Consider the following 24317-nt stretch of genomic DNA (forward strand, 5'->3'; position numbering starts at 1 on the left):
TTGAGAAGAAAGGAAATTTAAAGCTCTGTAGGTGTGGATAGGAAATCCTGTTGCCCCACGTCTGCATTGCTACGTGGAAAATTCAAATTCCAGACGATCAAATTTGTTCTAAGGATAAGGATAATACAGGAAAAGCACATGACAAATCATTTTTATGCCTAGTAGATGCGAATCTGATCCATAGCTAGCTGTATTGTGCTGAAGGTATGCTTGATCTGGCTTTCAGCTGCAGCCAGGAGCAATTTTGGGTTCATACCACTGGCACTTGAATGTGCATCTGCTCCCTCCACCTTCCCCATGATAATCTGCCCCCCCCCCCCCCCCCCCCCAGCATATACTCTGCACACATTTTTGCAGGTGGCCAGAAGCTCCTGATTGATTTGCACTGCTGTAAACAGGAGTGGAATAGGATTTTCTGCATGAGCTGCCAATTTCTGAAATGCCTCACCTATAGTGCTGTATATGACACAGCCCACATCCTCTTGCTGCATCCTGCTGGTTAATAGGGTGACTCTGGTGAAATCAATAGGTCCGATCTCCAGCAGAAGTCCATAGCTGAGGCTGTGTGGGCTCTCAGGGAATGACTCTGGTTGTCTTCAGCTAAAGAACTTGACCGGTGTGATGAGCAAATGGAAGACCCAGGTGCAAAGTAAGCACTCATAAGAAAAAGTCTTAGGCATGAAAAGGATAAAGCATTACATCTTGACTGAGTGGAGTGTGGCTAAATTGGTACCACCTTGGAGGATTTCATAGAAGACTTATTTACTGGCTGTCTCTCTCTGGCATTGATGCCTTGCCTGGGAATCAACAAAAGGGTGGCCAGCAGGGGCTGTGGTGAGCTTGAGAGCCCCTCCAGAAGGTTGGAGGCTGGGCCTGGCAAGTCTGGGAACTCTGCTGCATGAAATCAGCTCTTCTCAGCTGTCTTGCATCTGGCCCCTTCTTTCCTGTGATAGTCTGAGCCTCCTGGCATATGTTTTGCATATGTTTACATAAAATGTATGCATTTGCATAATATGATCTAAACACACGGTCAGTTTTCCGTGCAACCCATTCCAAGCAACAGGTGCTTTTATCTCGTGTCCAGTGGTGACTTACTTCTCACCACTGTCAGCCTCTCAGAATATTCTGAGTTGGAAGGGACCCACAAAGGTCATGGAGTCCAACTCTTTGACCTTTTGTTCACTGGGACACAGTTGTTCAGCATGCAGATGGCACATGCACGTGAGTTCCCACTGTCCCCATCAAGTTTCCACTGTATATATGTAGCAAAATTCTGCTGCCTTTACTCTTTTGCTGCAGGCAGATAACCTCAGCTCCATGTGTAAGTTGTGGAGGATACTGGTATGATGATGTATCTGCAAAAAAAAAAGATTGCTGAAGTAGGAAAAATGTGTTTGGTGGTGCATGCATGGGGTGGGAGATCAGAGTGCTGAGCTGGATGTTCCTGTCCATGTACTCAGCCCAACTCCTGCTCAGTCTTCCTCTCCCATGCTGATGGAAAGTCAGCCAAGGAGCAATGAAGGCAGCTGCGTATGGGATCACAGGACCCCAGGTCTGGGTGGTCTTGGGGCTGTTGCTGGAGCTGCTCCTCAGAGCGTGGGGGCCATTTTTGTGACCACTTGAGTTCTGATGGGTGACGTTGCTTCCCTCTGTGCTTCCAAAGCTGATGACTGCCGCTTGTTGGCCAAGCTACCTAAGGTGAAGTGCCTGCGGAACAGACAGCGCGAAGGTAAGGGCCAGCATCCTGAACCCATGTGGTGGTGAGGAACCCAGACTTTGGGAGGTGAGAGAGTGGTGGAGCAGAGTGGAGCAGAGAGGGCAGCTATTCCAGCAGATGGAGCACACAGGGCAAAGCGCTGATAATAGGAGACATGAGAGAGGGCTGGGAATTGGAATGGATTTTACCCCCCTCCCCCCTGAAAAAAAAAAAAAAATGGGTCTATTAAGATATCTGAGATGGCTCAGCTGTAGCTTATTACCCAGAAAATTAGAACAGGCAAAACAAAGCCTCCAGTCTTCTTTTTAAAGATGTTTGCACTAATGAAAGAGATGAGAGCTGCTCCTGCTGCTTCTGCAGGAATTAAAAAAAAAAAAAAAAGTAATTAATTATATTTTAAAGATTAAAAAGGACTCTATGGAGGATGAATGTATGCCCTACTGGGCTACTGCTTGCAACCTTTTGAATCTGCTTCTCCTTTCCATCTTCCCCTCCTGTGTGACTGGGGTACATGCTCATATGCTTACATGGTCTTCCTCAGCACTGGACAGGCCTGGAGGTATTAGTACTGTACAACCTAGTCAGGATTTGGGAACTCAGCCTGAAGGGCTTACTTGAACCTGTACATCACTGAAGCTGTCTCCCTCAGGACCCCACCAGTATTTGTGAAGGCACAGGGTGGATGCAGTAGACCCTGGCTGCCTGCAAGATCTCAGAATCCACACAGCAGAGAGCAACGTGGGGACAAATTGCATTGCAAGAGCTGACCTGGGCAGACATGGGATTGTTTCAGGCTTTGTTATCTCTGTCCCTCTCCCTCCTGCTCAAAGACTGTTCCTTGGTCCTTTTCCTACATTGAATTTTGATATGAAAGTCAGTGACCTTCCACACAACCCCCGTCTCTTTCTATTTGCTGCTCTCTCTCCTTACATTGCCTCTGTTTCTCCTTCATCAAGAGGCCTTTCTCCCCTTGAGCACCCCATATGTCCTTATTTTTTCCAGTGGATCATCCCCTTCCATTGCAGCTCACTTGAGAATTGACCACAGAGAAGAAGTGATGGAAAGCCAACTGACTTCTATATTATTAAATGGGTTTCCTGTAGAGTGTCTTCAATAACGGTGATCTTGCCACAGAGACCAGTCTGAAATTTATATGGGCAATAATGGATTTTCTGATCTCCCTCTTTTATTCATTCTTTCCTCTCAAACTCATGTAGCAGTCCAGCTCCTAAGGCCCATGCATTCACCTTCAGGGTCCTGTTGAGCCAAGAAGGCTCTTAGCACCTGGAGAGCAGATCCTCTTTCCTTGGCAGAAAAGATGTTCCCATTGAGCTGCAGGTCAGCAGTTCCCAAATTGGTAATCCGAGAGAGGTACAGTTCTGGCCTCAAGTGGTCCCACCCTCATCTCCTCACTAAGAGCTGTGTAAGGGGTTTAACACAGGGATTAGGGGCACTGGAAGCCATGGTCCTACTGAGGAATTGATCTTACCACATATGAGCTGGTGATGAGTAGAGGAAAGACTTCAGGTTCCCTTCTGTCTTCTGAAGACTTTGTGGCTGTTCTTCCTGGCCTATTCCCCATTAGCATACAATTACATTAGATTTTTTTATCTGCAAGAGGTTATGGAAGCATTTCAAGTTCTGTTTTGCCCTGGGACAGTGGAGACAGTTACACAATTTAAGGTTTGGCATAAATACCATAAATTATTGATGCAAGTGGAACTTTTTATTTGCTTTGGTGACACTGGGAAATGGCTGGAACGGCTCGTGGTGCTGGAAGGGGAGTGATGAACCTGAACCATATTTTATATGCATGGGATTTAGATGGGTCAAAGCCCTTGGGGTTTGTAAGGAGCCTCCAGAAGACTATGTGAGGATACTGCCCAGCCACCTTGGAGGAAGCTGATGTGGTGTGTCCCTGAACAGGTCTGATCCGGTCCCGCATTCAAGGGGCAGATGTGGCTCAAGCAGGAGTCCTGACCTTCCTGGACAGTCACTGTGAGGTGAATAAGGACTGGCTGCTCCCGCTGTTGCAGAGGATCAAAGAGGTGAGTGTCCCAAGGGACCAGAGCCACCCTTAGTGGATGTTCATCCCCTCTTCTCTCCAAATGGCCATCGCCACCCAACTCTGTCCAACTGTGTGCAGGCATCTGAATAAGAAAACAAGGAGCTTTTGGGGTGCAAAGTAACCTTTCCAGGTCTTTTCCCACCCAGCAGGCAGGTGGTAATATGAGTGGTCAGGTGGGATGGGGCGTCTCCTGGGGCAGTAGTGCTGTGACTTGGCAAGCATGGGTTGAGCCCTGAAAGGGGAATAGCTGGGCAGGGCTCCAGCAGGGTTTTTAATTAGGCTCGTGTAAAAATGCTCAGTGCCAATGATTTAAAGGAGTGACGGCTCCTTGAATAGGGGCCGAATTTAATTTCATGCAAATTAAGCACTAATAAATTGATTTAATAGGATTTAAATTCTGCTGATTTCAGAGCAGACAATGACACTTGCCTTTCACTGAGATGGCAGCGCTAGCTGGATGTGCATGAGGAGGCTCAGTGGTGCCTTGTCACTCGAGTCAGCACGAGCCCTGTGCTGGCAGCCTGGGGCATGGCAGGGTGTGAGGAAACCTCTAGCTGTGGCATGGATGGATGGTCATGTCCCTTTGCTGTGCTTTGTTCCTCCACTGCTATTCCATCTCTTGCTCTTGATCGCTGGTATTAGCTACTGAGTAATTTTACAGTTGGTGAATGGTGTTGATGTAGGGGCAGTGAGGAGCAAAGGGATGAAGCCAAGGTACTGAGTTCTGGAGTAGGGCCCATTGTTGGGCAAGGGTTGTTGGTGTTGCTGGCACCCATAGCACAGAACAGGTCCCAGCCTCAGTTAGAAGGCTGTCCCATTGTGCTGCTGGTAAACAGTAATGGAATGAAAATGGCATTTTTGTGTTATTGGTTCCAACTCCTGTGGAATTTCAAGAGCATGAGCTGTGAAAGCCAACTCGAAAACCAGCTTTCCTACCCAGCTTTGTGGGGTGTGTGAGTCTAGATAACACATGCAGCTTCTTTACAGGGATTCCGATGTATCGTAGTAGCAGTGGTGCCATCGCGGTCTGACAGCCAGCATGGAAAGCATTTCTGAAAGGGTGCTTTGCTTCCATTTAGTCCTGCTTGTTTGCTTTTTAATTGCTTGTAGATGCAGCAGGATGAGGGCAACAGGTCCTTGCTTTCCTCCTGCCCAACCCCGCTGCAGCTGTCCTTGCCATCAGGGTTAAGTAGTGATCAATGGGCTGTATGACATGTTACTGCTGCCACCTTCAGGCTGTGCCCAAGAGACCGGTCCCTGCTGTGATGAGGATTAACCTTCTTACAGGAGCATTTTCTTAGCCATGTCGCATGTAGGACGAGTCAGCTTGGCTCTGCAGTTTCAAGTAAGGCAGCAGCAACCACCTTGAGCCGATGCTCTCCTGCTCCAGAGGTGTGTGGGTCTGCGCCCAGGATGGTGCATGCCCAAAGAAACCACAGCAGCTGTGGCTCTTTTGCAAAGACATGTTTGTGAGTGTATGACTGTGAGCGTGTGGGCACGTCTTTTGTTTTTACTGAGGGAACAAATATATCTGAAGCCATTAACGTCACATTTCAACTGAATAACGTGGCTAAAGCTATAATTATTGAGCCTACGATGTTTTTGTGGTATGAATCAATGAGCATACCTCAAAACTGGATTTGCCAACATTGGTGGGATGAAGCAGTGGATGGTGACCTCCCATTTCCAGCTCCCACAGTTTGATGCTCTCCTAGGGTAGAGGAGGCAGATGAAGGGCAACCTTACCTACCTTACCCTCTCTCCTCGCTCTTTTTGTTGGCCATTGGAAGGAATGGGTGGCTGCCATAGAGCTGGGAGACAAGCTGCAGTCATTGTCCTTTACTGTTAAAACATGTTGCTTTGTTTTAAGGAGGTTTTTAGAGTCTTGTACTGTTTCTTTACTTTCATAGTGTTGTTTGAAATATACACTGGAGGAATGCATTCTTACTTTTTTGACAGTTTCACGTGGAAGAGGATTGAAGATTTGAATGTTGTAGATACCAGCATGTCCTGGTATGGCAGCGTATCCTAAACTGTAGAGCAAGTGAAAACCAGAAGGTTGGAGCTACCTATACTAAGACTGGGAGTTTAGCCCCACAGAAATGACAGCAGCAGCACTGTGCTCCTGAACACACAGTGCTTTTTGTTTCAGGATCAGAGACACCTTCATGGAATGTGAGCAAATATAGATGTCCTCGTTATATGGCAGGGAAAGTGAGTCATGGAGAGGGCTGAAAGTCGAGCCTTTGCAGTATTTTAGGCAGTCAGAAGGTAAAGGGGATTTTCCTGTAAGAGGTTGTGCCATGTAATGAGTAGGAGTGGAACTGAAACTGGGAGTGAGCATGAGCTCATTGGAAGTGCTCACTACTAAGTTGCTTGAGGTGCAGTTTTTAAGTGACCAGACACGATCCATTCCTAGTGCTGTGCATGCAGTAATTGCTATTCTCTTTCCATCCTCTTTGTTTAAAGCCTTACCCTGCCTTCAACCAACATGAAGAGTGCGCTGAGCAGTGTCACAGTATGGCTGCAACGAAGGGGTTTTGGCTGAGCTGTGTGCTGGTCAGGAACCAGCAAGATGGGCAGAGTGTCTTTGCTGTGGTGGGGACCACTCTTTGCTCCTCCGCACCGTGGCCTGTGTTGGCACATGGGTGGACGAGGACACCTAGAAAAGCTCTGATGGTTTCACTGCTCCTGGGGGCGAGTGGCTTCTCTCTGGGCTGGAGCTCCTTCACACAACGTGTGGGTGCAGCAGACTTTGCTGCTTTGGTGGGTTGTTTGCCTTGCACAGGTTGGCCGGGTTGGATGGGCCCCGGGCAGCCTGAGCGTGTGGGGGCAGCCCTGCTCGTGGCAGGGGTTGGGGCTGGGTGGCCTTTAGGGTCCCTTCCAGCCCAAGCCATTCTGTCATTCACGGTACTATGATTCTAAGTCCCCAGCACAGCTCTTGGCATTCGGTTGCTGCTTCTTCTAGCTGCACTCGAGTGCTTTCTGTAAGGAGCAATCTCTAAAACAAAGCCTTTTCAGAGAGTGAGAGCAAGGCTAGGTGTGCTCAGATGCTTTCCTTTGCACGGCTGTGAAAAACGTTTTGATCTGGCGAGGGTGAGAGCTTGAAGTTTGAGGTATAATTGGAGTTTGGGATTTTTGAAAAGGAAAAGGGAGATAAGAGACCAGCCAAAGCTGTCAGTCTTCCTCCTGTAGCTGTTTTTGTTCGTAACTGTTTGTATAATTTCTTTGCCCATAAGAAGATGTTAATTAAATCACCACCACAACTATTTAAAATAACTTGCAGTTGTTTTTGTGGTGTTGTTGTTGTTTTTTTTAACCCTTTCACACCTCTGGCAAAACTACAGCTGTATCCCTTTAATTTGTACATTCAAAAACCTCCTATGATCACACACAGTGTGATTGTGCTGCTTGGCCAGTTGTGTTTTTTTTTCCCTCATTTCAAATGCCCATTCGTTACCTGACTTTTGCCATTCAGTAAGGTGTACTTAAGGGAGGGTGAAAGGGGAATACACCAATGAACGTGCAAAAAGCAGAGGTTTGCATCCCACAGAGGCTTTGCTGTCCATGTCTCTGCCCAGGTGCCCACCTGCTCACCCTCTCTTGGTGGCATGCCCTGAAGCTCCTCTGCTACCATTCATTCCTGGCTTGAACTGGTGTGACAGTGGGGGAGGAGGCAGTGATGGGCGCTGCCAATCATAACAAGTCACCAAACCACCAAAATAACCACCAAAGTTCCCATCTGCTTGGCAGATCCAAGAGTCTGGGCCATCCGTTGGCCAGTTGCTGAACGGTGTGATCTGAAGTCACAGGTCCTTTTTTTTTTCTGCTTTCCAGGACCCCACACGGGTGGTCAGCCCTGTTATTGACATCATCAACTTGGACACTTTTGCCTATGTGGCAGCTTCCTCAGATCTCAGAGGCGGTGAGTGAGCACCATGGGCTGTGTCCCATAGTATGAGCGTGGCTCTCAGCTGTGCTGCGGGTTCCCTATCCTGCTCAAGGTGTACCTGCACTCTTCAGTGCTCCCTGTGCCATTTTCAGGCTGGCTTAGAGATGGCGTGAGGATTATTGTTTGCTACAGTGGAAAAAGTAATCAGGCAGGATAAAGGGTCATTTCCAAACCACCCTTTGCAGCACTGAAAGCCCAGATGCTGAGGAAATGGGGGATTTCTAGGCAACAAACAGAGGATGCGACTGTAGCATTTATTAGTATGCTTGTGCTATTTGTAGCGTGCATTATCCATGACAGTGTGCGTCTGTGTGCATGGGGGGACAAGGATGCCTTCTAAGGGCAAGGTTTCAACATCAGATATAATTCTGACTTTTCCTGCTTTTGGTGTGCTTGACTTTGCAATTGTAATGCAAAGTGTTGTTTCTCTTTCATATGCAGTATAAAATACATTAGTCATTGGACTCCTCTCCCAAGAGTTCTATCTCCGTTGGCTTGAGACATTTAAAAGTGGAGAAAATATTTCATCCAACATGGATTCTGTAGTCTAAGCGATTGAATTGCTTCCTAGTCCATGCCCATTTCTAATTTCCCTAAGGTATTTCTCTACACTGGTTTTAGGTTTTGACTGGAGCCTGCATTTCAAATGGGAGCAGCTTTCCCCGGAGCAGAAAGCCAAACGACTTGATCCTACCAAACCCATTAAGTAAGTCAAGAGGGGAAAAGAAGAATGTGGGTCAGGACAGGCATCCTGTCCCAAGCAGAGCCCTAGTGCCTATATCCCCAGCTGTGAAGTGCTGTGGTGTATGGCAGAGGGGAGATCTGGAGCTGGGGTGCTCAGGGCTCCAGGAAGCTCATAGGAGAGCAAAGCTCTGCTTGCTTTGCCCGTGCAAGGTACTACAGAGACTTCTTTGGTGCAGCAGCCTGCATTATAGCATCCTAAATGCCTGTGGCTGTGTCCCATGAGATGAGCACGTGGGGATTGGGCTTGTCCCAGCAATGTGCAAGTCTCTTCTGGGTCTGCCCTCCCCTCCTCCCCTGTGCCATCTCAGCACAGCTTTTCTTAGCTCACCCAAGAGTAAAAAATAGCCCTGTTTTGAAACACAGACCAAACAGCTAGCAATGGCTTTTAAAAAGCCCTTCTGAGCTGGCTCTGTCCTTCCCTCCCCTCTGGAACTGTGCTCTTAATGGGCTGGCTGCAGGCAAAAAAAAAAAAAGCCTGTGAGAGTACCATCATGTGAATAACCCCCCATGCGTTAAGTGCATTTCTGATGCTGAAGCCTGCAATCAGAGCTGTGAACTTCGGGCTTGTAGGAGTTGTGCTGATGGGTGCATTAGCCAGTCATTAAATGCCAGGCAATTTATGATTGACGGCAAAATACCGAGGCAGCTGGAAGAAAGGCTCTGATGCTTTCTGAGGTTCATTGTTCTCATTTGGTAAGAAGGAAATACACAGATAATGTCCTGATGATGGAAGAAGAGGTAAAAGGAAGAGTTTCTGCTCATCCAGACGCTCCTCTTGCTTCCTCAACCCTGCAGGACTCCCATCATTGCTGGGGGGCTGTTTGTGATCGATAAAGCCTGGTTCAACCACCTGGGGAAGTATGACAACGCCATGGACATCTGGGGCGGGGAGAACTTTGGTGAGTCATCCTTCTTCCTCCCACCCTTTCAGGGTTGGTTCTACTTCCAGAGTCATGCCAGGTGGACATGACGTTAGCTGGGGCTTTGCTTTGAGTGCTCTGCATGGTCTCCCTCACTTACATTCATAGCTTGCAGTCGCAGATGGGTAAGAGATCTACAACTGTGGGAAGTGAGGAGTTGCTTGGTGAATAGGACTCCCTGCCTTCCACACTCCTTTGAATTTCTATAGGGAAATGTCCTGAAGCACAGAGTTCTCAGCTTTAGTGTTACAAGCAGATGAGAGCGCACCACACATACCCCCCCCCGTTTCTTCCTGATCCTATTTTCTCAAGAATAAAGCTAAGATGTGTCATATTCTGATGTCTGATGATAGATAGCACTTCAAAGCCATGAACTGAGGCATCGCTGCCTCCCTGAGTTTACAGAGTGCCTGCACCAGTAACTCTAAGGACACAATGCAGACTGGTGTCAGGGTATCATGGCTCCTTATCCTGGATTGCTAAGAGCTGGATCAGGCAAGACTGTTCTCACTTTGCAGCCACAGCAGTGCTGCAGATCAGAGCAATAGACCGCCTCTGAGAGGAGGAGGGGACACTTGATGTCAGAGAGGCAGATCCAAATCTGGCTTTAATAGCTCACACCTCTGGGGAGTACAGCTAGCAAGGAAGGCAAAATCTTCTTTCTTAACACATATAGCCGTGCTGTCAGCCATCCAAGGGAACAGATGCTGCTGCTTTGCAGTATCCCACCCGCTGCCTGGCACTGTTGTTTGCTTCACACACCTTTTTCCTCCAGCATATTTTATTTATTTATACCTCATTGCTCAGTCGGTTTGCTCTTCCTCATCCTTTCTCTCTGTGAGTGGGTGTATTGCCACTGGTCTGACCCAAAGCATCTGCTCCTCCGAGGAAACCAAGCAGGGACCGACTGCAGCCCTCCTGCCTCCCCTGCTGGGTCGATAGCCCAAAAATAGCATCCAAGAAGGGAACTGTAGATGCAAAGATGTGCTGCCTCTGACCCCCTACACAACTCTGCTTGTTGCTGGTCTCCAACAGCAGCCAGCTCCCTAGGACATCAGCAGCTCTCTCCAGGAATCTCAATCCCAGCAGTATATCCAATGCTCCTTAAGCATGGTTATCGCTCATCCTATGTGGCATCATGTGGTGAAAAGGAACTCATGGCTTTGGAGCAGACACTTTCTACATATAGCTCTATACTGCCAACAGATCACAAACCAGGATATACAGAGCTGCAGAAGTCTTTTTATTTCATTTCTTTTCTATGCTGGTTCTAAGTATGACCGTCTGATGATACAGCTGCAGATTCATAGCTTCCCAGCTGCTGGGACCAGACGGACCCTGTAGAGCAGCCATTCTGCTGCCTGTGCCACCTCACAGCTGCGATCTCATCCGGCTCCCTGCCAGGAGCCCTGTAACTTTTGGTGTTGATCATGGATCATGCCACAAGCAAGGTGTCCTCCAGCAGGGCCCCACTGAACAGGCAGGGAGCAGCTTGGGGACACCGGGAAATGTTACCCATACTGACAATTTGTCCAGATTCTTGGAATAATCTTACTTGTCACTGACCTCAGCTCCTGCAAACGTGTGCATCTTGCTGGTCTGCAACATTAGCATATGTGTTGGGCAGGGTTAGCTCCTGCTCTTCTGGGGGCAGGAGATGGATGCTCAGTGCTGTTCACTTTGTACATCCAGCCTTAGAGTCATAAAGATAATGGCCCACTGCTGTCATCATTAATGTGCAGAATTCATAGCCTCTCCAGTAATATTGGCAGCCCCATGAAGGGAAGCTGCACTGATGTGGGCAGTGCGGAGGTCATTACGGGAGTGCAAAACTGCAGGATGGTTCTCCAATGTAAACGGGTCTATATGTAAAGGGACTCCTTACTGCAATAGCACCTGGTGTGCTACAGGCAGATTTTGAGTGTGTGAACTTCAAACAGGCTGCAGAAAGCTTTTAAGTACATTTTTACAAGAGCCAAGACTATGAAAGCCCCTCTGGTAACTGATTTACCCCAGTTTAATATGGCAGAGAATGAAATGAGAGATAACACCAGATTCAGACTGCTTTTAGGGCAAGAGGGAATGACCTCAAGTTGCGCCCGGGGAGGTTCAGGTTGGATGTTAGGAAAAATTTCTTCTCAAAAAGAGTGGTGATGCAGTGGCACAGCTGCCCAGGGAGGTGGTGGAGTCACCGTCCATGGAGGTGTTCAAGAAACATGGAGATGTGACACTGAGGGATGTGGTCAGAGGGCGTGGTGGGGGTTGGACGTGATGATCTTAGTGCTCTTTTCCAATCTCAGCGATTCTGTGACAGAAACACAAAATGCTGAAGCTGCCTCTCTTGTAGAAATCTCCTTCCGTGTGTGGATGTGTGGAGGTAGCCTGGAAATCATCCCCTGCAGCCGTGTTGGACACGTCTTCCGGAAGAAACATCCCTATGTCTTTCCAGAGGGGAACGCCAATACGTACATCAAGTGGGTATTTGGGGTTTGCTTCATTTTTCGTGAGGAATAATAAGCTGCTGCCTTGCAGGGAGGTGGGGAGGAAAGTTTGATTGAAAAAATGTGAAATACCCATGGGCAGGAATCTCATGAGCCATAGTGAGCTGGTACAACTGTCTCCCTTAGGATTTCCAGAGCGTTGAGGATATGACAGAAGTAGGGCACTGACGTGGTTCCTTTCATCACCACGGAAATGAAGGGACAGGCTCTGCAGCTCTCTGAGCCCTAGCTACCGCAATAGCAAATGTTTTAGACACTAAGGTCATAAGAAAACATTTATAATGCCCTGAGATCAGGCTGCCAACCATGTCTGTCAGTACCCAGTGACCTTAGCCTGAAGCTGAGCGTGACTTAGCTGAACCAGAAAATATGGCTCCTGGTGCCTCTCAGCAAGGAGCAGACAGATTGAGTAGGAGTGTGATGGGCTGCAGCTCCCAGCTGAAGGGGACCTGGCCTCACACCCAGGAACAGGGACTGAATCCAGTGCTGAAATGAGTGGCTGAGGTGGACCAAAATCCTGGAGGGAGCAGGCAAGGGGAGCAGTTGGGTAAGACGTGAAGGATTCCCTCCTCTTTTAGAGCTTGAGGGTGAAGGCTGTTGCTTAAGTAAGGGACAGAGTAAAACACTGGGGGCACTCAGACGTAATTCAGAGTTGTTTCCCAGATAAACTGTTTTTGTATGTACTTACACACCAGGTGTTCCTTTTAGAGTCAGTTTCCTGGTATTTCACTGAGCCAACAGGATTTATGAGGACTTAGGGTGTTGCAGCAGGGTTGCTGACCCAATCCCTCTGCAGCTCACCCATGCTTTGCTTATGACAGCAATGTGGGAGGAGTGCAAACAACACCTCCCAGTTACACCTAACGCAACACTTCCAGCAGTGTTCGGGGCAAGATGAGGAGTCTTCAGCTGAGTGTGCTGAGGTAACCCTGTCACCTCACTTCAGAAAGAGAGAGTGAGAGGCACAGGGTAGGAGAAGGGCACAAATCTGGGTCCCTACAGGAATGACACAAATGAAATATTTGGTTTCAGTCTTTGGCACGTCTCTCACTGGTTTTCAGAGCTCAATCCCATTCACAAAATACAACCTCAAGCCTGCCTGCCTGGGAGATGGTTCTTCAGAAACCACACTTCTGAGTGTGAAGGATGCAAGACATCCAGCAATGCTTAAGATGGTGAATTCCTCACCCAAGATGTGGCATCTTAGGTTTGGTGCCTGGAGAAATGGGAAGGAGAGGGAACTTCTCCGGTAGTGAGGGCTGGAGAGGTGGTTTGAGTGAAACCACAGACAAAGTTGAGGTTGGGAGGAGAGCATCTTGGAAGAGTTGATGCCTTTTAGAAAGTGTGGGTATCACCTCAGAGGCTTCCTTGGCATCACCTGTCTTTCATTGCCTCCTTCAGAAACACCAAGCGCACTGCAGAGGTGTGGATGGATGAATTCAAACAGTACTACTATGCTGCCCGGCCTGCGGCCCAGGGGAGGCCTTATGGCAAGTAAGTGTCCTCCCTGCAGCCATTGCCCTGCTGCAGGAAACCTGCCTGCATTGTTTCTGCAGTAATGCTCAATTAAATACTAATGGTAGGCAGAAGCTAATGAGCAGAGCAATGAAAGTTATAAACAGGTGGTTCATATGTGGTACTAGTGTATCTCGATGAGCGAACCAAATCCTGATAAGGGGAACATCCTCTGCCCATGTCCTGCCCTTGGTGTTGGGTACAAGTACTTCAGGTCCCAGAGCAGAGTCTGGGGGAAAGTCCAGAGGTCTTGCTAGCAGTTGAGAGGCAAGAAAATAATCAGATTTTGGACCTGGCAAGGCTTTATTGGAAAGGAGTAGGTGCTTTATATTCAGAGAGTTTACCATTCATCCTTTGAACAGTCAGAAATGCCTCCATATCAGGAAGCATGTATCTATTTGTGTTAATTTCTCATTTTCATATGTTCTTTCTTTCTTTAGAAAAATTCCTTTGGATCACAGCAGAGTCCAAATCTAAACCAAAATTCATTCCGTCAACTCTTCCGTTTCCATGCTAAATAAATTGCAATCCCAGAGATTAACCTGTTTCCTCTGAACTCGTATCCTCTTCCCATCCTTCAGCATGGGATGAAGTAACAGCTCTGTCCCACTCATATGAATGAAGGTGCAGGGAAGACAAACTATGCAAAAGGAAAGTACCGGAGGTCATACCAGCTCCATACCAGCTTCAGCTGGCCCAAAGAGGAGCTGAAGTTAGGGAGACATCACTCCCTGCAGTATGATACCTCAGCAGCAGAAGTTTAGCCCTTATTAACATAATAAAGAATTATATCGCCATGTGATTAACTTCTAGCGACTGAAAGCTGTATTTAAGTGCTCCTGTGAATCAAGGCCTTCTGTAGTTCTATAAACTAAGAGTAATTTATAATAGCATGTATTAACTTCCTAGCACATTACTACATTAAATTAATGCTTTCATTGCATATAGTAGATAACATACATTGGTTACTAATCATTTTTTAAATAGCTGTGCTTTTCCGCAGACTTTTTCATTGCCTGAACTCCAGGCTACTTGTTAAAATGGCAGTACGTCATCGTAACATTTTACCAAGTGAGACCTCCAAAGAGACAGAGATCAAAGCGACCAACCAAGCTCATGCAGAGGACAGCAGGAATTAGTGCTGCTGACGCTCTTGTGTTTGCTGCCGGTGCATATCTGTTGGATTTTTGGTGCCTTGGCTTTCACCCTCATGATCTCCATTGTACCTTCACAGCATTCAGAGCAGAGTGGAGCTGAGGAAGAGGCTGAAATGCCACAGCTTCAAGTGGTACCTGGAGAATGTTTACCCTGAACTTCGGTATGAATGTCCGATCTCCAGCAGGAAGCCCCATTCCTGCTGCCTTCCCTTCCCTCCAGTCCCACACCTCCCTATTGCCCAGACACAGGCACCCCACCTCCTCCCTTGGGCTTCGCAGCAGGGCACGGTGAATTTTGTCTTAGTTTTCAACACTGCCTGTTCATGATGTAATGTATTTTGTTTGTGATCCTGCTTTCCATAAGCAGTCTTAGCTATGGATTTCCATGGTGCAGGACCTCGCTGTTATCAGACTCTCCATGCTGAGAGTTGATAACATGTATTTGGGTGCCTCTGACTTACTCTTAGCCTGATGCTTTCCTTAATACACCCTTCCAAAGCTGCTTTTGTGCAGATCCTTTTTAGTCCCCCAAAATAGTCCAGAAACCATTGCACCCATTCTCGCAGTCACTGCCAGGAGACATAGAAAAGGTGCATAATTTTTGGAGCTGCCTCCGGGGACCTGCTGGTGCAATGGCTGAGTGCACACAGTGTGAGAATGATTTACTGCTGTTTTCTGGCTTTTTTTTGCCAAGTGTGGCATTGCGTGGCAGCATTGGAAAGGAATGCCAGCACTGTGCAGTCATTTGTTATGACATACAGTTTCCTGCTCCTGTAAGTTGAAAGCTGACCATCAGCCTGCTCACAGTCCATTCCTTGCTCCTCTGTTTGCTTTGCACAGTTATTTATTATTCCCCTGTCAAAAGCTGATCATCCATCTCTGAATGCTGCTTCTGCAGTTTCCCCGGCCATGCACTACTTGTAGTGGTTTGTTGCTGAAATAGATCTCACCAGTCCTTCTCTGAAGGTGAATGGTATGGCCAACACCCTCCTCATCCCATTCCCTTGGAGCACACTACTTGCCAGGAGGAGCAGGGCCGTTGTTTTCACACTGTTCCCACAGGATTCCTGAGGAATTGCTATATCAGACCGGGATGATCAGGCAAAGGCAGAGCTGCCTGGAATCACACAAGTCTGAAGACCAAGAGCTGCCCATCTTGAGCTTAAATCCTTGTATCACCAGCAAAGGCACATCAGCAACAGCACAGGTGAGAAGGCTGGAGAGTCACAATATGTAGAGCTGTGGTCTTCCTCTGGTGGCGGGGCAGTCATTTAATCTCTTTGTATCTCAATTATCTACATAGAAGAAGAGGAAAATACTTTCCTCCTCCATTTCTGTCGGCCCTTTGGGTAGTCAGTCTTTGAAGTAAAGTATGCAAGGGTTGATTAGAGCTGGGACTTCCTTGTCACTGCCCCTTGAGACAGTGCCTACGTGCTGTAGGGAACCTGCTTTAGCAGGGGGCTTGGACTTGATGATCTCTGGAGATCCCTTCCAACCCCTACAATTCAGTGATTCTGTGGCAGATCCAAGGTGATTCCCTCAGTTTGCTAAATCTGTTGGAGGGTCACCCTGCTGCCTTTCAACCTTGGTAATTCACCTCACTTTGCTGGAGGCCCTGGGCAGCAGCAGGGATTGGGGCAGAAGCCCCAGTATAGGCTGGACCACCTATTTCTGTGCTAGCCTGAGCTGAGATCCTGCTGCTGCCCATCTGCAGAGATCAGAAGAAGACAAAGAGAACTATAATTTCCTCTCATCTTTCAGCCTAATTTCTTTCAAAATGCACTGAATTGCAATGGTATTTATAACTTCATAGTCTGTGTTCTCTCGATGTTAGATTGCCCATTAAACTATTGAGAATTTAATGAGGATGATCTTGTTGGTTTTTTTTTTTTCAATCTCACTGAGACAAGAAAAAGCTGTGTGAATCAGCATGCGTCCTCCAAACCATATTCTAGGAAATGTTAGAGCCAAGAGCGAGCACGTGTGCCTTGCAGTGGAGTCACTGGAGTGGGACCCTGAGGATGTGGCTTCAAAATCTGCCTTTGCTTCAGGCTCCCACTGTGATTTGAGGCATGTCAGAGCATTCTCTCATTGTTCCCATTTATAAAGCAGGGAGGATAACAACCACTTGCTTCTTTGGGGGTGCCATGAAATAGCTGAATATGCAGCGGTGTGCTTGCTTCCACTCGGCTGTACATCCCTAATACCAACAGCAAGAGAAGCGAGCTAATGAGAGCAGGTCATCATGTTTTGCAGGGGCAACTTTGCTGAAGGAAAAAAAAAAGAGAAAGGTGTTTTCTTAGGGCTCGCATCCGGCTGCTTCTTGCTAGGCCTGGGGGCTGCCATGCCAAGCCAAAGGTCACATTTTAAAATAATTTCCTCGTTTCTGAATGATGCAGAATAGCAGTGACAGGTGCCTGCTCGAATGATGCTAAAGCCTTGAAAAAGAGTTGCATGCCTCAGATGTGGGTTAGAGTTAGCTGAGGCTGCAGAGAATTGCTGGCTGCGGCGTGCAGCTGGTAGCTCAGCTTTCCCAGCACACCCTCTTACTCCTTGCTCTGCCACCACTTCAGCAAAAGCTGCTTTGTCTTTGAAAGGGCAGCAAACATTGGTCTCAGTTTCACCTCTCCTGTCTGTTTTCCCTGTGCCAGTGGTCAGCTCACAACTGTGCTGGCATCTCTGCAGGCCAACCTGCACTCCTGGGGCCACGTTAGCTCCTTAAACAGCTCTGTCCTTAAGAGGACACTGGGGCTGCCTGCTTGACAACAGCAGAAAGGCTCTGCCACTCTTACTGCTGAGCTGGCCATGGGAGCAGTCCGTGCTCAGTTCCTTCCTTCCCTTCCCTTCCCTTCCCTTCCCTTCCCTTCCCTTCCCTTCCCTTCCCTTCCCTTCCCTTCCCTTCCCTTCCCTTCCCTTCCCTTCCCTTCCCTTCCCTTCCCTTCCCTTCCCTTCCCTTCCCTTCCCTTCCCTTCCCTTCCCTTCCCTTCCCTTCCCTTCCCTTCCCTTCCCTTCCCTTCCCTTCCCTTCCCTTCCCTTCCCTTCCCTTCCCTTCCCTTCCCTTCCCTTCCCTTCCCTTCCCTTCCCTTCCCTTCCCTTCCCTTCCCTTCCCTTCCTTCTTTTTTTTTCCCAGACTTTCTTAATTTTAAGCGTCATTTTCTCTGGCTTTCATTTCAGGCTGAAAAGTGACAAGACGTGATTAGAAGTGGATAGAACACTTTCAGCAGGACTGGCTTCCATAAAAAGCTGTTCTGTCAAAATAGAAGGGTCTTGTGGAAATCTGTCAGTTTAGATAAAAGAGTAGCAGAACAGCCTGGGGGCAAGGGTGGGGGATCCAATGTCTGTTGTTGAGCTGATGCACGTATCTAGCTTTGTAGGCCTGGCTGCTTAGGATCAAGAGCTTAGAAAGAGTGGTTAAACCATCCCGTCTATCCCATGGAACCTCGTTGAATGAGAGGATGGTCATTCTTTGAGACAAGATGACTAATGGGATGGCGTGGGTAGAGCCTGGCCTGGAATTAAGCATGGAGAACCTCTGGGAGAAGCAGTTCTCTGTGAGATGCCTCTGAAGCAAGGTATGGAGGCCAGGGAATCCACTCCTTGAATTATTTGAGGGATCCAACACAGACACGAGTTGCTTGCTGGTGCTGAGGAGCCTCACAACCACCATCAAGCTGTGTTCTGAACTAAACGATGAGCAACTGATTAAAAATGTAAAACAGTTTTCAAAGCAGGTTGTAGTAACGTGGGTGCCAAGAGCAGGTGTTGGAATTCGCCTCTTAAGGCTTGGTTCTTCACAGATGCAGGCCTAATTTGGCACGACTTCCCAGACTGACAGTGTGCACAGTTGGGATGTCTGGAACGCCTTCTCTGTAGGATCAGGTAAACTCTGTTCCATCTGACAAAGAAGAAGTAGTTGCCAGAAGGCCCTTGAGTTGCAGAATGTGGCTCTGAAAATGAATGCTTGTTCTATGAGGAAATCTTGGGCAGCCCTTGCTGAGAAACCTGTGGGCAGGCTGTTCAGAAAGACGGGCTCAATTTCTATTAGCTGATGGGGAGAAGTAGGCTAAGAAGCATAGGATGCAAGGAGCACAGTGTGAAGTCCTTGTAGATCTGGGTCTGCTGTGCAAAAATGTGTTTTCCCTTCTAGGTGGCTAAGAACCTGAATGAAGCATGATTTATATTAAACGAATTAAATGCCTGCACTGTCTGTTTTGAAGTCAGGGAGTGAAGTTTGAAAGTCATAGCAAATCAGTGCTGCAAACATTTGGAGTTCAGTCTTGTTGCAGGTGAATAAGAAAAACAAGATCTTGTGAAGTTAGCCTGAGGAATTTATTAACTATAATCAACAATTGAACTAGAAATGGTGATCAAGCAATCTGTTACAGTTTCCCAGTGGTCAAACCCTCTCCTGCTTACTACATGCTTAATAACTGAGCTGTCTTGATGCGTACAAAATGTTACAGGCACATAGGAGCATTGCTTACCTTGATGTGAACATCAGGGAAGGGATCTCTCAGCTTCCAGGAATAGGCTAGAGAGGTATCCCTGCTCAAAGGAGAGCACTGTGCAGCCCAGTGCCATACAGGACCGCTCAATGGGCTCTGGGAGCAGTAAGCATTTGTAGCATGAAGCTGCTGACTTGTAGTCAAATTTTCTACAGTAAGGTACTGTGTTTCTCTCCATCTCTTATCAGCAGTGTCTCTGCACAGGAACTCACGTCCTTAGACAATACAGTTTACAATGTCTGTGTAACCCACTGGGCTCCAATGAGGGGTGCCTATAAGCAGTGCCTGAAGCAGACTCTCGCAGCTCCCACTCTTTTGATACAAAGGGGAACTTTACCCATAAGATTTGTGACCTTTGGGAACAGAATCCTGAGGAATTGCAGATGTCTGCTGTATGTTACCTCCTGTCTCCTTGTGCCAGCCACAGAGCATTTCTGTTGCCCTTCCCTGGAATGAAAATGATTGCATCTTGTGTGGTTAGTACTATTTCTCTTTTTCCTTTTCTGTTTTGCCACGCTCCCTAACCACAGCCCAGTTCTGCCTACCTTTACCTTGTGAACAGTTTTCTTCTAGCTACTTTCAGGGACATTTGCTTTGGTATAGCAATCTGCCAGTGACAGCTGCAGATTTAGAGAGGCTTGGAGCAGCCCTAGTGACACGTCTTGGTGCCTCTTGAAGTCAATGAGTTTTCTGATTGGTTTCAGAAGGGGCAGGATCCAGGCCATTGTGTTTGCTTTCCAGGTTGAGGAATACCAACAGTCAACCTTGATTTCTCATCTCCTTTCTCTCCTTTATTTCTCTTTGCAGGAATGGACATACACATACAACCACCAAGTCCGTCAGCAGCAGCTGTGCTTGTCTGTGTATACCCTGTTCCCTGGCTCCCCAGTGCTCCTGTCACCTTGCAAAGAAAGTGACAACAAGCAGGTGAGCCCTTTCACTGACCCTCTATTTTCTTTGAAGTTTCCTTTCTTGCAGCATAATATCACTGTGCATCAAATCACTGTGATGTGCTCTGACTTCAGGGAAGTACAGTCAATCTGGGAGCACAGACTTTAGCCTGTTCAGCCCTTTGCCTCTTAAATGAGTGTGTTGATAAGGATGTCTATTAGTGCAGGTGGTGATCTGGATACTTATCTGCAGAAGTCAAACTGAAACTGGCAATTTAGTCCACATGGGCCGCCAGTCAGCCAACAGAGGCTAACATTTCTCTGCAGTTAATCATTGAGCTGGCATTTGAACCAGTGACCTGGAGAAAAAGCCATTAGTAATACATTATCTTTCTAACGCCAAGCAGAGGCTGAGCTTAAACGAGTGCTTCAGATGGGAGAAGGGCTCAGCATGTCGTCTGCTTGGCATACGCTGGGCAGCCCTGTGCTACCCTGTGTCAGGCCAAAGTTCTTAGTGACAACTGTCTCTGGATGCTGAACCAGCATAGGAAAAGCATACTGAGGAAGAGGAAGTTTGTTCACCCCTGTTTTTCTCCTCTCGTGTGTCTTTCAGCAGCAATGGGGTAAAGTTGGGTCACACCTTGAGCACATAGCTTCACGCTTCTGTTTGGACACTGAGACCGTTGGGGACACGAATGAGAGCACCAAAGAGCTCGTCATCAACCCTTGTGAGAGCACATCCATGAGTCAGCGCTGGGACATGGTGATGTCTTGACCTGCTTGAAGACTTACCCAGCTGGGCTGGGCGCTGAGACTTGCTACACACAGCCAAGATGCACCAGATAGAGCTCAAATGCAAAACCATTGGGGAGCCTTGAGTATTATGGGACAGGAGAGGAATCAATCAAATAAAAGCACAGTGCTGCAGGTTGAAGAACAGATGTTAATTGCAAGGCATGTAGGTGTTACTGGTCTGTTGGCAGTCATGCGTTCCAAAAGAAGGGATGGCAAGAAACCAAAATGAAATGTTTTTGAGGGACACCAGAGGGACACCAGGGCTCCTGTGATGGGCCCTGCAGAAGTTCAGTGTCTATAGTATTTATTAATCTCACTGGAAGAACAGATAGAAGAGCCTTGGAGACACAAAGGAGAACTGGACTCAGCCAAACAAGCACCTTCATAGCTTTGGGGGACGAGACAAGTGCATGAGGAAGGATGTGCCAAGGGTTGCTAAGATATGTCACCTGGGAACAAGAGGAAAACGTTGAGTTATCTTGCACTTTTTACTGCTGTGATTGAGTTCGTCTTCTGATAGCAGTCTGGGTGGAGCTGTATTGTACATTCAGATCTGTATCTGATCCATGGATATATACAGACACAGACAGGACAGTCATTTATGGCTACATCAAGCTGGCAGGTAGCAGAGTTGTCCTAACTCTGTGCTAACTGGGGTGGCTGAATCTCCAAAGTCCAAGCAAACAGAGGGTTCAGTGTGTGAGATGAAAGTATACAAACCACTGTGAAGCTGGGAGCAGAATTATCCCTACTCTCTGAAGGCCATGGGTGAACCTCGGTCATTGAAACTCCCCTATAATCTCACTATGTGTCTCTTGCTGCTTCATGTCTGGAATAAGTCAAATTTTAAGTCTTCTTCCATAAAAATAATATTTTTGGTAATTTAAGGTAATTGTGTCATATTTGTGTTTCCCAATTTCCTGGCTGCAGAGGAAGGGACTCCTGTGGTGTCCCACTGCCAAAAGAATGGAGAAGGCAACTAAAACTAGAGATTGCTCTGACAAAGAAGGGACAGGTGAAGGAATTACCTGGTTTTGTTCCCCAAATATCTCATAGCACCAGATGTAAAGTACAGATTTAGGGCTCCCGCAGTCATACCTGTGAGCAGAGAGCCCTGGATCACAAAGTAACTCCCACCCCAATTCTTTCAACTGAAATGATTTGGCAGAGATGTTTCCTTGGGTTTTGATAAATGAGTAATTAGATGAATCATTAACCAGTGGTCACGTTGAGTGCTGTGGCTGCCAAAGGAGAAAAGTAAAGAAGACCTCAGGAGAAGCCTCCCCACTTGGAGAAAACCTGCAGGTCCGTCACAGCAGCAGGCAGTGGGCGGTGAAGCACCAAGAGCACGCACAGCTCGTGTGTGGCAGCAGCTCTTGGAGAGAACTTGCACAGGACTGTCAGCATCACTTGAGAAAAATACAGTTTGTGCCCCTAAGAGCTCTTGGGTTTAATGAAAATCCTGCCCTTTGGTCCCCGTGCTACAAACTGTAGGTAAAATATCGCAAGCTTTGAGCCCTCAACTGCTTTCAGCATCCCCTCTTGAGTAATTGCTGGCTTTCAGGATTTTACTGCCTCAGTTTCTCCTCCCTCAGCACTGGAAAAAAGCCATATTGCTTAAATCTCCCTGGCTTCAAAGGTAGAACCAGCGTAAGTCTTTATTTACAATGTGTCTCAGGGTATAAATGCTTTCCATGTGCTGCAGCGATTACTAACCTAATCGGGCTCCCTTGGTGTGAGCCTCAAGGGCTTTCTGTTACGGAAGGGCTGGAGTAAGCTGTCATTTCACAGCAGTAGATTGCATTGTTTCCGTGTCACCACTTTGCAAAGGAAAGGGGAAGCACTTAAAATGGAATGGACTCATTCGGCGAGGGTTCCTACTTTGCCGAACCAGGAAATATCACACCTACTTTTCACGCTGGTTGATGACAGCCAAGCTGCAGTCATTCCCCGTCTAGCGGTTGCAAGGAGAAGCACTTCCCAAGAGCTTGCAGCTTAGTGTTTTCACACCTGTGCAGGCCTGCAGCCTGGGTTTGCCAAGCTTCTGATGCCAAAATGCTGCTTGCTGCCTTGCAGCTGACTCACCTTTAGCGGAACTGTATGGCTTCAATTTTGAAGTCCAGCACCCTGTGGGTACACTCTGACCCAGAGCTTTGACCTGTCTACTTTTATGATTGTCCACCTGGGACAAAACCACCCCATCTGCTGACAGCCAAAACTGTCTAAACAGGTAATGCTCTTTTTTGCCTTAGCAGAAACAGCCACCTCACTAGACTTGTGTGCTTGAGCACACAGACCCATGCTGCAGGGGTATATTCCAGGAAGAAACTGTTTGAACTATCTCACATTTTGTGAAACCCGAATACTATACCAAACCCCTTTCAACTATTTGAAAGGGTAGATAATAGGGGAAATGGTTTTGAGTTGAAGGAGGGAAGATGTATGTTGGATGTCAGGGGGAAGTTCTTTACCAAGAGAGTGGTGGGGTGCTGGATCAGCTGCCCAGAGAGGCTGTGGATACCCCATCCCTGTAGGTGTTCAAGGCCAGGTTGGATGGGGCCCTGGGCAGCCTGGTCTAGTATTAAATGGGGAGGTTGGTGGCCCTGCCTGCGGCGGGAGGAGTTGGAACTTCATGATCCTTGAGGTCCCTTCCAACCCAGGCCATTCTGTGATTCTATGACCCCTTCTATTCCAAAACTGCGTTATGGTGATACCTTCTTTGGGACAGTGTAAGGCAAGCAGTGGAGAAGGTGACATCAGGCACAACATCTCCTACCAGTAAGCTGCACTGTTTGGCTAAGACTAGACCCAGAGAGCTGCAGGTGATTGTCTTACACATCTGTTGGCCAAAACCCTTAAAATATAGCATGTTTTATGCTCCAGGAAATGAAATTAGCCCTATGGATCAGCGAGGTTTTCAGAGAAGCCTGAAGTATCACCCTCATCCCTGGGAAACTTAATATAAGCACGCAATGAACTGGCAGGCTCCCAAATTAGCCACAATATGGCGTTTAGCAAATCTTCTGCTTAGCATCCCTAAGAGGAGACCCTGCACTGTGTCAGGGGAAAGGTTAACTGCTGCTCAAATCCAACTCCCCTTTTAGTTTATTTAACTTATTAAAAAACTTATTAATACACACTGGAGATGGATGAGTGTTTTCCCTTTGTATTTGTTCACTCCCTAGACGTTCATTATCACACCTCAATACCTTTTAAGCCCTAATGTCATTCGGTGGTAATGTTTTTTGGTAACGCATTTATTTGAACCAAAGCGAGATAAAGTAGGAAATGTGGTTCTAATCCTGGATGTTAGGCTTTGTGAAATGCTTTATTCTCTTTTATTATTATTATAAGCTCTTGTGAGTCGCTGCTTCTGCCTTGGGGAAAACCCTTGGGAAAATGAGAGCAGGAAACTCAGGGCTGGAACAAGCACTGCCTTTCTAAGAGCCCAGTGAGGTTATGCAAACACAACACAAAGCACCTTAGACTTCCCTTCCCGAAGGAGATCCGTGTTCCAGTGGGAACAAATTTACATGGTTGTCGTTGGGCTGGG

General features: G+C 47.5%; 1 protein-coding gene across 6 annotated transcripts in view; it reads left to right on the top strand.

Annotated features, from left to right (window-relative positions):
- Nucleotides 1–21646, top strand: part of GALNT14 (polypeptide N-acetylgalactosaminyltransferase 14) — a 66202-nt gene extending 44556 nt beyond the window's left edge. For 2 of the 6 annotated variants that reach the window (XM_015278134.3, XM_004940178.5), the window contains 11 exons: nt 1664–1729; nt 3644–3765; nt 7623–7710; nt 8359–8443; nt 9277–9380; nt 11749–11875; nt 13304–13396; nt 14652–14735; nt 15637–15781; nt 19887–20006; nt 20583–21646. In XM_015278134.3, coding sequence (XP_015133620.2) covers nt 1664–1729; nt 3644–3765; nt 7623–7710; nt 8359–8443; nt 9277–9380; nt 11749–11875; nt 13304–13396; nt 14652–14735; nt 15637–15781; nt 19887–20006; nt 20583–20744 — 1196 coding nt within the window. In that variant the 3' untranslated portion in view covers nt 20745–21646. Of the gene's footprint in view, nt 1–1663; nt 1730–3643; nt 3766–7622; nt 7711–8358; nt 8444–9276; nt 9381–11748; nt 11876–13303; nt 13397–14651; nt 14736–15636; nt 15782–16529; nt 17510–17748; nt 19556–19886; nt 20007–20582 lie in introns of those variants that run through there. The other 4 variants (XR_005858637.2, XR_005858638.2, XM_419370.8 and 1 more) reach the window with 4 other exon arrangements.
- Nucleotides 21647–24317: the final 2671 nt, after the last annotated feature.

Source organism: Gallus gallus, chromosome 3, assembly GCF_016699485.2.
Source record: "Gallus gallus isolate bGalGal1 chromosome 3, bGalGal1.mat.broiler.GRCg7b, whole genome shotgun sequence".
NCBI classification, from domain to species: domain Eukaryota; kingdom Metazoa; phylum Chordata; class Aves; order Galliformes; family Phasianidae; genus Gallus; species Gallus gallus.